The 17215-nt window shown below is 32.5% G+C and overlaps 1 protein-coding gene across 3 annotated transcripts in view; it reads left to right on the forward strand.

Moving 5' to 3' along the window:
- CDH19 (cadherin 19) overlaps positions 1-14757 on the forward strand; it is a 147769-nt gene extending 133012 nt beyond the window's left edge. For all 3 annotated transcript variants that reach the window (XM_072604145.1, XM_072604144.1, XM_072604146.1), the window contains 3 exons: positions 7160-7277; positions 9753-10004; positions 13142-14757. In XM_072604145.1, coding sequence (XP_072460246.1) covers positions 7160-7277; positions 9753-10004; positions 13142-13632 — 861 coding nt within the window. In that variant the 3' untranslated portion in view covers positions 13633-14757. The remainder of the gene's footprint in view (positions 1-7159; positions 7278-9752; positions 10005-13141) is intronic.
- The last annotated feature ends 2458 nt before the right edge of the window (positions 14758-17215 follow it).

Consider the following 17215-nt stretch of genomic DNA (forward strand, 5'->3'; position numbering starts at 1 on the left):
GTAGGGCAAAATAGATTTTTATACTCCATTGCCTGTATAGCTTAATTTCCAGTTGCAAGATAAAACAATTTTTAGCATTCATTCTTAAAGCTTTGAGTTCCATATTCTCTCCCTCCCCATTCACCTGCATTGAGAAAACAAACAATTCAATATAGGTCTTACATGTGTAACAATGCAAAGCACTTCCGTAACAGCCATCTTGTAAAAAACTAACCACATTTCCCTTTGCCCTATTCTGCCCTTCATTTATTTCATTCTCTCCCTTGACTTGTCCTTCCACAATACTGTTTGCTTCTGATAATCCTTCTCCCCAATTTGCTGTCCCTTCTATTTTCTTGCCTCTCCTATCCCCTTGCCCCTTGCTTTTCTGCAGGGTAAAAAAGATTTCCATATCCAAATGAGTGTTTGTTATTCCCTTCTTAAGCCAAATCCCAGGACAGTGAAGCTCAATTATTTCTTTTCATCTCCTCCTTTTCCCTTCAATTGTAAAAGTTCTTTCTTCTTTTTTTTAACGTGAGATGATTTGCTACATTATACCTCCCCTTTCTCTTACTTGTAGTACATTCCATTCAGCAGTAAATTTTGTTTTTTTAGGTATTCTCCCTTCATTTTCAGCTCACTCTGTGCCCTCTGTCTACGTGTGTGTACGCACACACACACACACACAATGTGTATACACATATGCACATGCAGTTACATGTACACATATATACATATATACCATGTACATATACATATCATCACACCATCACACATAGGTACATATATACCTATACACACCTATATCTATCTATCATCTATCTATCATCTATCTATCTATCTATCTATCTATCTATCTATCTATCTATCTATCTATCTATCTGTTCACTCTAACTACCCTAATTCTAAAAAATGTCTCATGAGTTACAAATAACATCTTTTCATGTAGGAATGTAAACAGTTCAACTTTAATGAGTTCCTTAAGATTTCTCTTTACTGTTTAGCTTTTCATATTTCTCTTGCTTCTTGTACATGAAAGTCAAATTTTCTATTCAGCTCTGGCCTTTTCAGACTTAATGGGTGAATTGTTGGTCAGGTTAGATAACTGAGGATCTATTTTATTCTTTTTTTCTGGGATAAAAGCTCCTGGTTTAATTGATTTTAAAGGTTTTTTTTTCTTTTATGCTATATTCTTTTCCTTTGTTTTGAATAATATTTTATTTTTCAAATTACATATAAAAATAACATTAATTTTTTTTAAAATTTTAAGATCCCATCCCCACCAATCCTCCCTATTCCATACAGTAAACTATAAGTTATACATGTGAAATCATGGAGAACATTTTTTCTATTAGTCACGGTGTAAAAGAAAGCTCAGCCTCCCCCTCAAAAAGAAAACAACCCATCAACAATAAAGTGAAAAATAGTATGCTTAAACTGACATTGAGATTCCATTTTTTTCTTTTTGCAAGTCGATAGAATTTTTCATCAGGAGGTCTTTGGAAATTTCTTGGATTTTGTATTACAGAGAATAACTTTCATTCAAAGTCGATCACTGTACAATATTGCTATTACTGTGTTCAATGCTTTTACTGGTACTACTCACTTCATGTTGAAGAGAGAGAAAAGCAGAGAATTTGGAATTCAAAATTTTAAAAACAAATGTTAAAATAGTTTTTACATGGGGAAAATAAAATGCTAAATAAAAATTTAAAAAATAAAATGTCATTCACACGCAAAACTTCTCTTCTCAGTGTTCTGTTTTGTCTAAAGTTTGTTCTTGTTTGTACCTATTGAGAGGATAATGTGATTTATATTGGTTGAGGCTATACAAAGTACTGTTATGAATGAACAAAATAAAGTTTGTAATAGCTCTCACTGTACTAAGTCTTGTGGATAATAATACAAAAGCAAAGGCAGCCCCTACTCTTAGGAAGATTTTATGTTCTTTTAAAAAATTATATATATATATATATATATACACATACATATATACATACACACCTACACACCTACATACATATATACATGTATATTTTTTCTCTCTCTCTCTCCCTCTCCCTTTCCCTCTCTCTCTCTTTCTCTTTCTCTCTCCTCACTCTCTCTTTTCTATAAACCTTTTGAGAAGAAAGAAAGAATGGAGGGAATTAAAACCCAATCAATCTCATTAATTTTTTTTCCTTGGGGGGTTTCATCAAACCTCTCATGTGTACATCCTCTGGATGATCTTAAGGCTAAGAATGCAAATAATATCTTTTCAGTTATTGGCCAGCAGATGATCAGCATTTTTCCAAAGTTCAAAAACTGATTAGTCAAATTTATGGTAGAAGACAGTGGTTATATTGAAGCTCATTTTTAAAAAGCCAATATATTAAAAATTTAAATAATTAACTTTTCAAATATTTTTGTGTGATTTTGTACCACTTGTATTTCTAAAGTCAATAAAACTTAGAACTGTACTAAGAATCTGGGGACATTTTATGCTACAAGAATATAAAATGAATAAATACAATACGAATATATGCAAAATATTTAAATACAACGTATTGGGGAAGGAAAGGCCCTAGTATTGAGGAAATCCAAAATGACTTCAAAAAGGAGTTGATACTTCAGCCTTATCTTAAAGGAAGAGAATGAATGTATGAAATAAGGATATGTAGGAAGAGTGTGCATTCCATGTCCAGGGAAATGCCAGTGATAAAGCATGGAAACAGGAGTATGAAGGAGAAAGTAAGGCAGTTTAGTTTGATCTCAGAGTATTGGAGATGGAGTAATATCCAGTGAAACTGGAAAGATCAATTGTATGCAGATTATAGAACTTTGAAAGGTAAATAAGAAGTTTATAATTTATCCTAGAGGCAATAAGAAGCCAGCAGATTTAATTGACTAGTTGGAATATGTAGTCACATCTAAACTTAAAGAAAGCACTTTGTCAAAGACATATAGAATGAACTGGATGGTGAGAAAATTTAAGCAGGGAAGCGAATTAGGAGGCTGTTTCAATACTCTAAGTAAGAGGTGATGAGTAGCTTATGTAGGGTGGTAATTGCATGAATAGAGAAAGGTCAACTGAGAGAGATATTTTCAAGGTAGAAATAGGAAGATTTGAAAACTCTTTGGATAAGTGAGTGAGAATTAGAAGTTCAGAATACTACTGTTAGAGAATTTGAAGTTCAGAATATCAGATACTGATATTCTTATAAGACCTGGGAGAATAGAATCATGATACTACCTTTAACAGAATATTATTTGGATGATAGTGTGTGTGTGTGTGTGTGTGTGTGTGTGTGTGATAAAGTTCAATTTTAGATATGTGGAGTTTTAAAATTTCTCTGGAGGCATTGTAGTGCAAAGAGGATTTTTGTGCTTAGAGTTCAGTTTCCCAGGATCCATGGCCATAACAATCTCTTGTTACCCTAAAAAGTATCACCTATGTAAATTGTAAAGGCTACATATTACCTGTGCAGATTTCAAGGACTCTATAAAGCAAGTGAACAATAATTAGTGAGAAGGGAACCCTGAGGATTGAATGAACAAGATAGAAGGCTGTTCTGCCTTGACTGGCCCCCACAAAATCTTTAGCAAAGAGGAGACCTCTCATAGAAAGAGGAGACATCTGAAAGAGAGAGCAGACCTCTAAAACTTGTGCGGCTTGGGGAATCCTTAGGGTTGAAAGCACATGCTGCAATGCTGTGTATTCCCTGACTAGCGCTGTGTCTTTCTCTATTGACTCCTATTGCTGTAGGGGTAGTTGTTTGCCCCTTCTCACTGGCCCCTGCAGGAAGGATGATTTAATGCTGCAGGTTTTATCTTCTGAGAGGACTAGACTAGAGTAAAGTAAGATTATTAACCACTCTGAAGGTGTCTGCCTGACTAGATCAAGAGTGAACCTGCTAAAGGCTGGAGTCTGAAAACTCCAGTGCCTCCTATATGATTATCTCATTAATGATACACTTGGTGACAAGGATGGGATCTATGCAGATCAAAGGCAAGGAGAGGGTGGGTTTTAATGGGGCTGAGAGTTATCTGATGTTCTCCAATTACTGTGTTATTTTTTTGTAGTCATGGTTCTATAGAGCCCTACCCAGGGATGGGAGGGTGGAGTATGAACCCCTTCCCAGAAGTGGGAGGATGTGCACCCTACTGTTACAGGCCTTGAGAAAGTTGTGCTGAAAATTATGAGAAGTGAGCTAGAAATGCTGTGGGAGTTGTAGAAATATTAGATTTAAGGAAGAGTGCATATTGTATTATGCAATTCCATAGTTCATATATGTACTCATATATACACATGTGTGTATACACACATCCATGCACATATATTCATAGTAGTTGATCATATCACATTAACGATGCAGGCATTCAGTTTGAAATATTCAATATGCAACTTGGTGATCTAGGCCTAAAAATGATGGAAGGTTGTATATGTGTGCATATGCATATAGGGTATATGGATGTTCAAAGAAAATTAGTATCTCTGGTATGTTGACTTATTGACCTCTTTTCAAGGGACTATCCAACTTTGGTTACCACCTGCCACTTAACCAATGGCAGTTGACGAAGTTACCAACACAGAGAATATAGAGGAAGAAGAGAAGGGGGACACATTATTTGATTTTTTTCTAAGTGCTTGGGACACAAAGAAAGGCAAAGACATGACCAGTTTCCTCAAAGAGTTTTCATTCCAGAAGGAGAGAAAAGATATGAACAACTCTACATGTATAAGATCTTATAAAGGATACATTGGAAGTAATCTCAGAGCAAAGGTCTATCACTGAAAGGAACCAGGAAAGATTCCTTGTGAAGGTCAGATTTTACAAAAGACCTGAAAGGAGCCAAGGAATCCAGCAGGTTGAGACTGGGTGTGGGAAAGTTATACTGTTTAGTTAGGAATACCTGGTGAAAATGAGCAGAGGTGGGAGACAGAATGGGTTGGGCGGGGAAGAGCAAGGAAGCCTATGTCACTGGATCAAAAAGACTTGAAAGAAAGTGATCAGATTATGAAATGTATCAAAATCCAACAGAATTTTTTTTATGTTTGATTCCAAAGGTAACAGGGAGCCAGTATAGGTTTTTGAGTGGAAAAATGAGAGTATCAGACCTGCATGTTAGGAAGATTCCTTTAAAATCTGAGTTGGAGTTTGTAATGACGTAAGGCAGAGAGATCAGCCAGAAAATTTTCAATAGTTGAAGTCCTGCTTCTGACACAAAGCAACTGTGTGACCCTGAACAAGTTATTTATCCTCTCAGTTCCTTAAAGAAATTCTTTAAAACCGTAATTACAGAGTATTTACTAGCCTATTTCAATGGAGAGTGCTTCTACACCTTGAGTTCCTTACAGAAAAAAAAAAATCAGAGGTCTGGATTAATGACCATCTCAAACAGTTCAGAGTATTCAGACCACCAAAATCCCAATGTCTTTGTCATATGGAAAGCTTAGCACAGTGGCTGGCATATAGTTAGTGCTTCCTTCCTTCTTCCTGCCCATTTTCTTTTTTTTAATTTTATTTATTTTCAGTGTTCTACAATCACAACATATAAGTTAGATATTTTTGCCCTCACTCAACCCTCCCTCTACCCTCTCTCCCCGAGACATCATACAATTTTATGTAGGTTCTACACATACATTCCTGTCTATTTTCTTTATAAATCTTAGATACTTATTTCAACTTGAATGGTTGAAGAAATAGACTAAGACTCTCCCACAAGCAAGGTATCATGTTAAATTTTGAAACTAAAATAATGATAACAATACAGGCTCTGTTGTCAAGAATCTAATACTTTTTTGGTATAAGCACACATATAAACATAATAAAAAAGAGAGTAATATGATACAGAGGAATCCAGGGGAAAAATTATGAGAAATTTTGGAAGGAAAAAATCAGTTTTTTGGGGGGATAGAAGGTAATGATGGGGAATACTTAATGGAACAGAGTTAGCATTTTAGTTGGACTTCAAGGGAAGATAGATCAATTGACAGAAATATGAGTAAAGTTCAATCAACGTATTGTTTGAGCAAAGCAATAGAAGAGGATAAACTTTTCTGATTTCATGATGCAAACTAAACTTGACATTTTAAGAAGTCAGCCAACAGATGCTCCATGTAATTGCCATACCCAAATTATTAATCACCAAGTCATAGTCAGATAATAAGCTAGAGACACTTAACTGAAGAATACTACACACAAAGGGAAACAGAACCCTACAAACTATGGCTAATAGAACTTCTGTCCACTGGTTCTCAATAGTTAAATAATATGACTATATTATTTTGCTCTTCACTCTTGCCTTGATAGAAATAAATCACAGACAATGAAAAATGAATCATCTTCTCTATAAATCTTTATATAAAGTTCATTAGATTTAATTGATGTTTTCATGAATATTAATATATGATAAAATTATTAAATATTTATTCATAAAGAGGTAATTGAACTATTTTATATCTATGAGGCTGATTATTTTTCAGGTTAAATAATATGGCTATTAAAATATTTGAATTTTTGATCTTTCAAGTAAGGCCTTTTGTAATATACTGATTTTAAAAATCCTTTAAAAAATCAAAATGATAACTTCCATGATCCAAATTTTGATTTTTACGTTAATGAGTATGAGCATATTTGTAGGATAAGTAGTTCTGATTCATAAATTATGTTAATGGATATATGTTTATTTGTATGTACATATATATGGAATTTTGATGTGTTTCTTTGAAAATAATGATCTATTTAAACTACACTTCAGTGGTTTTGGAGCAAATGAGATACTCGTGAAATATATTGTTCACACTTTTATCAGTTTACTTTCCATGTTATTAAATATAAAGAAAAGAGAATTTAATACACCACATTTATGTTAGAAAATGATGGTCAGGAAAAGTGATTTACATTATTCTCAAGCTTTTAATGCATTCTTTCCTCAAATCAATAGAAAACCTAAAGCAGAATAGTACTTTAGAAAATACACTAGAAAGCCAACAGTCCTGCCTATTATATTGTTGATAAAAGCAGGAAGACAATAACATCAGCAGATCATAAGAGCTTATATTCATATCCTTTTTTATGTTAAGTTAAAAACAAAATTGTTTCTCTTGTAGTTTCTACTTTTCCTTTTAAATAATGTGTGTGGATATGGGGAATTGGAGGTGGATATATGTCATTTTTTAATTTGTTTTATTTTCCAGCTAATTCAGACCATTAGTGCTGTGGATAGGGATGCTTCTGTAGAAGATCATTGGTTTTCCTTCAATCTTTCTACAGAAACCACAAGCAACTTGAGTTTTACTGTCAGAGATAATGAAGGTAGCGTCACTTACATTTAATGTTTCATACCTTTCTTCATGAATGATGCATGCATATAATAGGTGTAATACTAGCATGTTTTGCAAACTATTTCCTCTCATGTCAGTATAATGTTGGAAGTTAGTCACAGGAACAGGAAAGAAAATGGAGAAGCATCATGTTTAATATGATAGTCTGAATTTTGGGGATTCTTTGTCTTAAAATTGATCCAAAGAATAAAGTCTTTTATTTCATCTACAAATGCTTATTAGTTCTATGTTTTGATATGTCATGCAAACACTGAATGGCAAAGAAATTTAGCCTTTTAAGTTCTAATTGCAGTTCTGGTGTTGATTTATTTTATGTCTTTAAGTAATTCTGCCTTCTACTTTTAACTGTGAAAGGATTGGATGTATATCTGTTTCTTAGATATGTTGGGTTGATGGGTTGAAAGACATTTATAATCATTAATTGGTGACTGTAACCATTTCTGGAATTGTTATACTTATGTTCTTCAAACGACAAAAAAGAGCTATCACTGACTTCTCGTGACTCTTTTCCCCTTTGCGACTTGAGGAGTGTAATTATTCAGAATATAGGAAAGGGCCACTATAATCCTACTTTAAAGAATACACAAATCAATACATACATATCAATACATACAAATATCATTATTTAACCAACCATTTAAAAAAATCTGGCTGGAGAGAAAAATACCTTCATTGTGAAACTGACTTTATTATGTAAATAACTGGCTTTATTATGTTATTAATATTTATGAAAACATAATATTTTAATAAATTGAAGTATCTTTGATGTCTGTTTTTCTAAGACTAGTTATTGTATCAAAATTAACAAACAAGAAAAATACAGTTACCAGCTAGCTTTTTAATTTTTCAATTAAAACACACAATACATTTTCTTTTGCTTCTTAAAAAACAAGTATCTCAACAAAATTACTTATTAAAATATTGTGTTCGTCCTTCATTCTTGAAGAGGATCATGACATCAAGATGATGAACATGACTTGAAGTTGACTTGGATTTGAGTGAGGGATGGCTGGGCAAAGTCACCAGCCTTACTTTCTCCTCCAGAGCCATCTTAGTCCAGTGGCCTGATATTCATCAAGTTGACTGGAGATGAACCAGGGTGCAATGTAGGACCTTGTCCATTTTAAGCTAAGATCTTACCAGATTCTTATTTTGAGTGAGATACACCCATTCAAGGAATAGACCTTTTTAAGTGGTTATTCAAGCTATGGCCCCTTTTGATAAAAGAAAAAAAAAATAACCAAAAAATCAAGCAGGGAGGGGAAGATCCTCAGGCTTCCTGAGTAAAAGAGAAACAGTTACTATTTATTAAGATCATATGGCTTAGGGTTACAGGATCATAGTCCTAGTGTTAGAAGATCCTTTAGAAGGCATTTGGTCTGTAAATTCTTCATTTTACAGAGCAGAAATTTAAAAAAATGATTTAGTGATTCATCTGGGAAAAGAGAGATTGTTTATCAGGGACTGGATATGAATCCACCTAGGTCTTCTGACTCCAGAATCATTGCTTTTTCTATTGTACCTATATAGGAAAGAACTTTTGACATTTATTTAATTTGTCATAGATCTGAAGTATAAGCATTGATTTTTGATGACCCTTTATATGTTTTTTCTTCTGTCTTTTTTCTGTGTATTTTAATGCTATGCAGTTCTGATATTGATTCGAATGGTAAAATACTTTATTATTCAGAATATTATTTGAATCCAATCTGACAAAATAACTTAAAGGCTACCTTTTGAGGCTCAAAGTTCCAAAATCTCCTGGAATGCATGTGTCACATTGATTTGGTTAATTATTTGGGTAAATCACTGTCACTATGTTTTCAAAGATCATTTTGTATATTAAATAGGAAATGAGTTTTCTTAATCCTAGATTGAAATAAAGTATTTTAACTAGCTTTTCTTTAAGGAATTATTGATTCATTCATGATTACCAGTAACCAGATTTCCAGTGTTACTCTTAATGTTATTTTGGCACTTTTGAACTGGATATTTTATGTGTAATAATAGCAATTGAGGCACATAGATGTATATAGCTATTAAAGAATGCTTCCATATCTTTGATTGGGAATAGTTTATACTCAGGTACATTAGAGAAAATAATATAATCAATTTATATAAGAGAAAGTTTCATTTAAACTTGGTAAAACTTTGAGTCATGATGTATAGTTTATACAATGTTATTTCTCATTTCACATATTTATGTACTGAAAATGGCATTTTGAAAAATAATTTAAAATGCATTAACATATTTACAAAATTATGAGTAAAGTAAGTGATATAATTGATAAAGATTTCTCATAATTCAATATTCAATATACCCTGTCTTTTCAGAAATTTATATTTGCCTTGCTTTTTTTTTTGTGTTGTTAGCTGAGTTATACCTCTTTGTATTTTTTAATTGAAAGAAAGAGCTGTTGAATTGTGTTTCTGTATTAATTTTTAGATAACACAGCTGGGATTCTGACCAGTAGGAGTGGTGTCAGCCGCCAAGAACAGCCTGTCTTCTATCTGCCAATTTTAATTGCAGACAATGGAATCCCACCACTTACAAGTACAAATACTCTTACCATCCATGCCTGTGAATGTGATGAGAATGGTGGTACCCAGTCCTGCACATATGGAGCTCTTACATTTTCCATGGGCTTTAGCACAGAGGGATTAATTGCTATTTTGGCCTGTATACTAATAATATTAGGTGAGAAATGCAGCACTGTTTTATGATTGTTTTTATAAGATGACATAATCCACATACAGTAAGAAATTTTTTATGTTCCTTTTAATACAATAAAGAAGATCGATATGAATATGGGATATATTTGCTTTGCTGTTGTGACATATAAAACTACATAAACTTATTCAAGATACTGAAACACCAATTAGGGAGATAGATTGACAAAATGAAATTCAGAAAGTATTTTGTAGTTGAGGTGATAATCATAGTATGTATGTGCATCTGCACGTGATTGTCAAAGAAATATTGTAGCTTGTTCCTAATAATTGTCTATTTTTAAAAATTTAAATAACAATACATAACTGCTAGAATTTATTATGTATTGTGTGTGTGTGTATTTTCTAAATGCTTAACACATATTAACACTTTTGATCCTCATAGTAACACTGGGAGGTAGGTACAATTATCTAAATTTTACAGATGAAAAAACTGAGAAAGATAAATTGAATAATTTGTCCAGAATCACACAGCAAGTAAGTACCTGAGGCTAGATTTGAACTCAAATCTTCCTAACTCCAGGCCCAGCTAACTATCCAATGTTCTATCTGGTTGACAAATACTGCATATCACCAAAGTACTTATGAATGTTCTATCTGAAAAGAATTCTGATTAAAACAACAGGAGCAAATGGGAGTTGGTAGGATCATTTCATAATAGAGGGTTAGGCACAGATATGGAGAAGGAAATGGCAAAGCACTCCACTATCTTTGCTAAGAAAACCCCAAAGGGGATCACAAAGAGTCAGACACAACCAAATTATTTAACAACAAAAGGTCTAGATAAGCATTGCTTCTTGAAAGGGTATCAAGAGATTATCTCTTTTAGTTCTCTATCTTCAAGAAGGTTAAGTTATTATTCTTCCCATTTTACTGATGCTGTAATCAAGACCTGATCTAAAGGGACACAGTTAGTCACATACAGAAAAACAAATTTTCTTCCTAACAAATTTGACTTCCATTACAAGTTCATATAGGAAGGACAATGGAAGGGAAAGGAAAAATAATAGGAAAAATGTAAGTATATAATTAATCAGGAAAGTGTTAGAGAAAAATACAAAAATGAGGAAGAAATAAAAAAAAACATTCCTATTGATACAGTAACTTCTCTTTTACTTCTTATCCTTAGTGGTTACTGAGAAGAAAAGATTCTTAATTTCACATGGAGGAGGAAAGATTAAGAATTGGATAATATAAAATATAGGTTTTAGTGCCTTTAAGAATCTACTGTAGTCAAGAAAAAGAAATAGCTCTTTTAAGTGCAGTAGAGTGGCCATTCACAGGCAAAATGGGCTTGTAATGAATCTGTGAGCCAAGACCATATTTAAAGATATTTTACATGAACAGAAACCTGGGGTATGAAGGTTAGAGAGGGAAAATATCCATAAAATAATTATTTTTGGAATTGTTATAAGCTTATTCTCCTGCCCATACATATTATAATTTAATTTATTCAAATTGATGCTTATAAAGTGCTTTACAACCCATAGGTTTTATATGAAAACTATTATTTTTCTGTAATTATTATTGTTGTTACTAGGAATTTTCTTATTTTAATAAACTCAGGTGGAAATGATCCCAAGACAAGTCACCCCCCAGCTATTGTTACTTTTGTAATTTAATGTTTTATTAATTGTTGCAAAGATGGATAAAATTGCTGCTTTTTGACATTAAAAAAAGTATTAGGATGCATTCTAAGTTCCTGTAGGTTTACTGAAAACATTTCATAATGACTCCATTAGCAGAATTTGGGGGTGAGCTTTATCTCACCATGTTCCAACATGACTTTAGTAACTTCTGCTAGGTCTTCAAAAATATTTTGAAATATTTTTATTCTACCCAGCTTGAAGGTTGTAAGTATTTGACATAGAGACATCTATTTTAAAATGTTTCCTTAATTTTTTTATTGATCAAAATTATTGTAAGGCAATTGTAAATACTAGCTCTTTGTATGACAACTTTAGTTCCAGTGCAGCTTATTGGTTAAATTCCCAAGACAGGGTTGAGGTCTCGTTTTTTTTCCACTTTCCATTTAGATTTCTTATTTATCAGTTGATTAAAGGTAAAAAATTATCTTATATTTATTAAATATAAATCTGGCCTTTAGGTGATGCTTTGATAGGTATTTTATTGATGGTGAAGTTTTACAGTTTATATTATTTTCTTGTATAATCTGCACTGATAACTAAATCCTGGCTCTTTAAGAATAACACTTCTATAAGTTTTGGTGATGAGGCAGCTAGGTGGCATAATAGATAGAGTGTCAGGTCTAGCATGAGGAAGAACTGAGTTCAAAACCAGCCTTAGACATTTTCTGGCTGTATGATCCTGGGCAAATCACTTAACCCTGTTCCGGAGAAGGAAATGGCGTACTAGTTCAGTATCTTTGACAAGACTCAACTGAAATGCTTGAAAAACAACAGATTTCTGGTACCATCAGTCTGATCCTGAATTGCCCTAAGAAAACTGCTATAATTGTATAAACAAATTTTCCTGAATTAAAATGATGGAAATACTACCTTTAAAAAGTGTTATTTCACGAAGAAACCTAGATAAATAAATGAGACCTATACCACTTCAAAAGCTAGTCTCCTATATGGTGCTCTTCTTCCATTTAGAAAAATATTCTAATGAATACAGTTCATCAAAAAATTCTGAAACAGCCCTAGGGATATTTAAAGAATTACAAATGCATATAAAAGAGAAAGAAGACATTTGATTTTCCCCTCTTTTCTTTGGAGTTTGATAGATATAAAGAATACAAAATTTTGAATAAATTATCAGTGCCTTCTGCTCTAAAACCACATCAAAAAAGTGCAGGTATACTGAGGCAGGTTCATTTCTCTAAACTATCAGCCAAAAAAATTACTATTTTCCTTAATCCATTTTACAAGTTCCTATATAGTTAGCTATTCACCAGCAAATCTGTTCACCTTATGTTCATAAAATCCCAGATCTATAAAGCAAGGTCTGTCACTTGAACTTGTAGCAACATCAAGATTTGTAAATTTCCATTGTCCTTTTAATATATTACAAATAGCTAATTAAACTTTCTCTGTGTTTGCATGATTGTTTTCATGTTTGTCTTCATATTTTCTTTTTCAGTGTTTGTATTCATAATCCTGGGCCTAAAGCAGGGACGGAAACAGACTCTATTTCCTGAAAAGAGTGAAGAATTTAGGGAGAATATTGTCAGATATGATGATGAAGGAGGTGGAGAAGAAGATACAGAGGCTTTTGATATTGCAGCACTGAGGACCCGCACTGTAATAAGAGCAAGAAAGGCTCGGAAAAATATCACCACTGAGATCAGGAGTCTATACAGGCAATCTCTGCAGGTGGGCCCAGACAGTGCCGTGTTCAAGGAATTCATTTTGGCCAAGCTTGAAGAGGCCAATACAGATCCTTGTGCACCTCCCTTTGACTCTCTTCAGACTTATGCATTTGAGGGAACAGGGTCACTAGCTGGATCTCTTAGCTCCTTGGAGTCAAGCATTTCAGATCCAGATCAAAATTTTGATTACTTAACTGAATTAGGACCTCGCTTTAAAAAACTAGCAAGCATATATGGCTCCAGAGTTTATGCAAAGAATTAGTTCTCTGGAGGATTTTTTTTTATAAGATGAGGTGAATCAAACTGAGAAATCAGCAGACCATATGTAAACAAATGGGCTCTACATTGCCAATCAGCTTTTCTAGGGTTTCTGGCTATTATCGAATCTATTCCATTACTTACTGAGATCCTCCTCTAAGTTGCCTCCTTGTGACCACAAAGAATTAATGGTTATTCTTAAGTGCCTGTCTCCTATCTCCTGTCTCCTGTCTAAAGAGCAACTTGGGAAGTGGACAGAATCAGATTTTCTAAGTTGTCTCTTTGGGAGGACTTAATGTTAAGATACAACTTTGAAGAATACTTTAATGAATGAATGGATTACTCCCTAAAAATCTTTTTACTCTTCTAGATCCTCCCTTGTAAATACTCTGCCTGAGTTAATCTTTAAACAATCTCCAAAGGCAGATAACAGAATTATATTGATTAATCAAAGCTACAGCGTTTAAAATACATGTTATATTTAGTAAGGTGGAAACTTGACTGTAAAAAAAAAAAGACTTGGAAATGTGAATAAGAAGGACTTATGTGATATTTATTTATTTTTCCAATGATAAAATTAAAAATACTTTTATCACTATCAAAATGAAGATCTATTATGCAATGTCAACATTTATTCATCATTAAATTTGAATTTTTATGAAATTATTGGGAAGTGTTTTAAGTTCATAATTAACATTTCACTGGTATTATAAAGTTACAGAAAAAAGGAATACTATCAGACTTGCATCAATATTCATTTAAAACATGATAATCAGCTATATTGTCTATTATAATACATAAAATTCAATACTGTACAATTCAGGACATTTTCCATTTTATTAAGAGCAAAGGAGATGACTGATTTCTTAGCACAGGTTTTTATTATGAAATGTAAAATTAGGTGCAGTAGTCATTTTATTATAACAGTATTAAGGAACTTTAAAATGCTAAGCTGCTGGACATAAAACTTTATGGTTAACATTAGATAATAAGATAGTAAAACACTTTAATATCAATCCACCTCTTCAGAAAAAATTCTTTATTACATCAAAATCAAGTCAGACTTTAACATCCATTTCCCATTCTAGTTTTTGGATGGAGATTATTGAATAAAATGTGTTCAAGTGTCTTTTCTTTTACTGTTTCTGAATATCAAAAAGTAGAAATGAGGTGAACCCAAGCTGTTGGATATCTATTAAATGATTTCTTACTGATTTCATTGGCTATGATTGAAATTGAGTGAATAATTACATTTAGTGTTTCCCTTGTTTGTGTTCACTAAAGATAGAACTGCTCTACCTTACAATCACTAAATTAAAATTGTCGTGATCATTGGGTCAGAAAAAATATAATGCCTTCTTATTCTCAGGTAAACTAAACTAAGTTAGAGCAAGTGAGGAGCACCTTCTAGAGGAGAAGGTTAGATAAAAACTGTATCCAGATTTCCAGAATTTTTGCTACTGTGAGGTTCAGAGAGATATATAGAGCATGTCAGTCCATAATGTGCCATTTGAGAGTGACTTTATATTCATAACAGCTTAAAATATAAACCATCAATTCAGAAAGGAGGAAGTGTTATTTGGGTTCTGATTCTAAACAGAAGTGCACCTAGGGGCAATAAAAATTTGTTGGGCATTCTTAATGCAAGATTTGGCAAGTATGACTAACAACAGATGAGGCAGTACACACAGACTGAGCAAAAACTGAGTCATATGGAAATGATACAAACTCCAGACATGGATGAATAGCTCTAGAATAAGTTTTAAGAGATGCATGTTAATATTGTGTTGGCACTTATGGCTCTAAAGGTAATGTCTAATGACACTGAAACGGATGTAGCAGAATGGCTTCCAATTTGGATATTAGGAATATTAATAAATAAATGCATAGACAAGGGACATGATTATTTGCTCAATTAAAAAGTTTCCATTTAAAATGTAGGAAAAGAATTGGTCTTTTTATCTCATTTACAAGTATAATTTCCTGGAAATTGTAATTGGTAATATTTCAGCAATGATTTCATAGCTTTCTAGTCATATAGAAATTATAGAAATACTATTAGCTATGTTTTTTACAGTTTAATGGCATAATATTTAAGTACACACACATGTGTGTTTAATAAAATGCATATTGATGTGAATTTTTGTACAAATAGTATAGCCTCTCTTTTATAACTTTGGTGTTTAAACAATAGTTATTTGGGATTTGAGTTTCTATTTACTAGTTGTAGTGAAAATAACTGATGGTATACATAAAAAAAAGCTTTAACTCTAATAGAGGGATTTCAAGAATTATCCAGACATGAAATAAAATACTTATCTCTGATATTAAAAGAAACAAAACAACCCCAAAATTACCCTGTAATATGTAAAAATATGTGAACATACACTAGATATTAGGTTATCTATTATCTTTGCTTTCACATGTACCATCATATGAGTTCATACATAATTTTTTTCTTATAGCTTAGGATATGGAATTGGGAAATTTTCATAAAAGTACAGTAGAAATAATAAAGTATTCTGGGAAAAGAATAATAGCAAATATATAGAATCAGATATGAAGTACTTTTAATATAGTTAGTCTTCTAATAAGCTGCAGTAGGCAATAGGTGATATGAGCCAGGCACCATTCCGATTGTCAAATAAGCCTGGTAAAGAGGACTTCTGGAAGTATCACATGCACAGTTAGTATACAAATATGGGTCTCTGCAAAACAATTTCAACTAATTTACACCAAATGCCAACTCAGTCCTATAGAAACAACTCCACGTAACTCTAGTTAGAAGTACTAGGACAGGAGTTCAAAGCATTGTTGAGTTGTTGTTTTTTTTTCTCTAAATAGTAATTATGTGCTGTGAAGCTGTGAAACTTTGTATTTTTCATATTTTAAGTGGTTTATTTTTCTGTTTTGACCAAAAAGTTACAAGAACAAACGGTTCTATATCTATATATACAATAGAATATATAGCAATAGTATTGAATAAGAAATTATAATCCTGCATTTCATACAGTTTGCTATTTTAAAAAAGTATGTAATACATTCCATGGGTTATATTTAAAACTATCCTTGTGTGTTCTTATTTCTGAACCTCCTTACTCTGAATCTTTAGACTATTTCAAGGGCATTTTAAAATCATGACCACTGTTTCTAAAACCCTTCCAATAAAAACAGAGAGAAAAACCATTGTAATAAATAATTACAATCAAACAAAAGAAATCCACAGATTGGCCCTGTTAAAACAATGTAAATTTCTGCACAAGTTTATCACCTCTATCTCTCAGGAGGTGGATAATATGCTTCCTTTTAGGTGCTCTAGAAACATGATCCAGTATTTATTTGATCAAAGTTAATAAGTATTTCAAATTTTGTTTGTTTTTAATAGTAATTTTGTCATTGTATAAATTGTTCTGGTTTATTTGCTTTCCTTTGGATCAACTCATCCTTCAAAGTGTTCTCTGAAATCATCTTGTCATCATTTCTTACAACACAATTAATATCCATTATATTTATATGCCATCCCCCAACTTCTTTCAGTTTAAGTATTTTGTGTGATTTGTTGTTTTTCACCTCTCTATTATGAGATA

Source organism: Notamacropus eugenii, chromosome 4 (genome assembly GCF_028372415.1).
Source record: "Notamacropus eugenii isolate mMacEug1 chromosome 4, mMacEug1.pri_v2, whole genome shotgun sequence".
In the NCBI taxonomy this organism is placed as follows: domain Eukaryota; kingdom Metazoa; phylum Chordata; class Mammalia; order Diprotodontia; family Macropodidae; genus Notamacropus; species Notamacropus eugenii.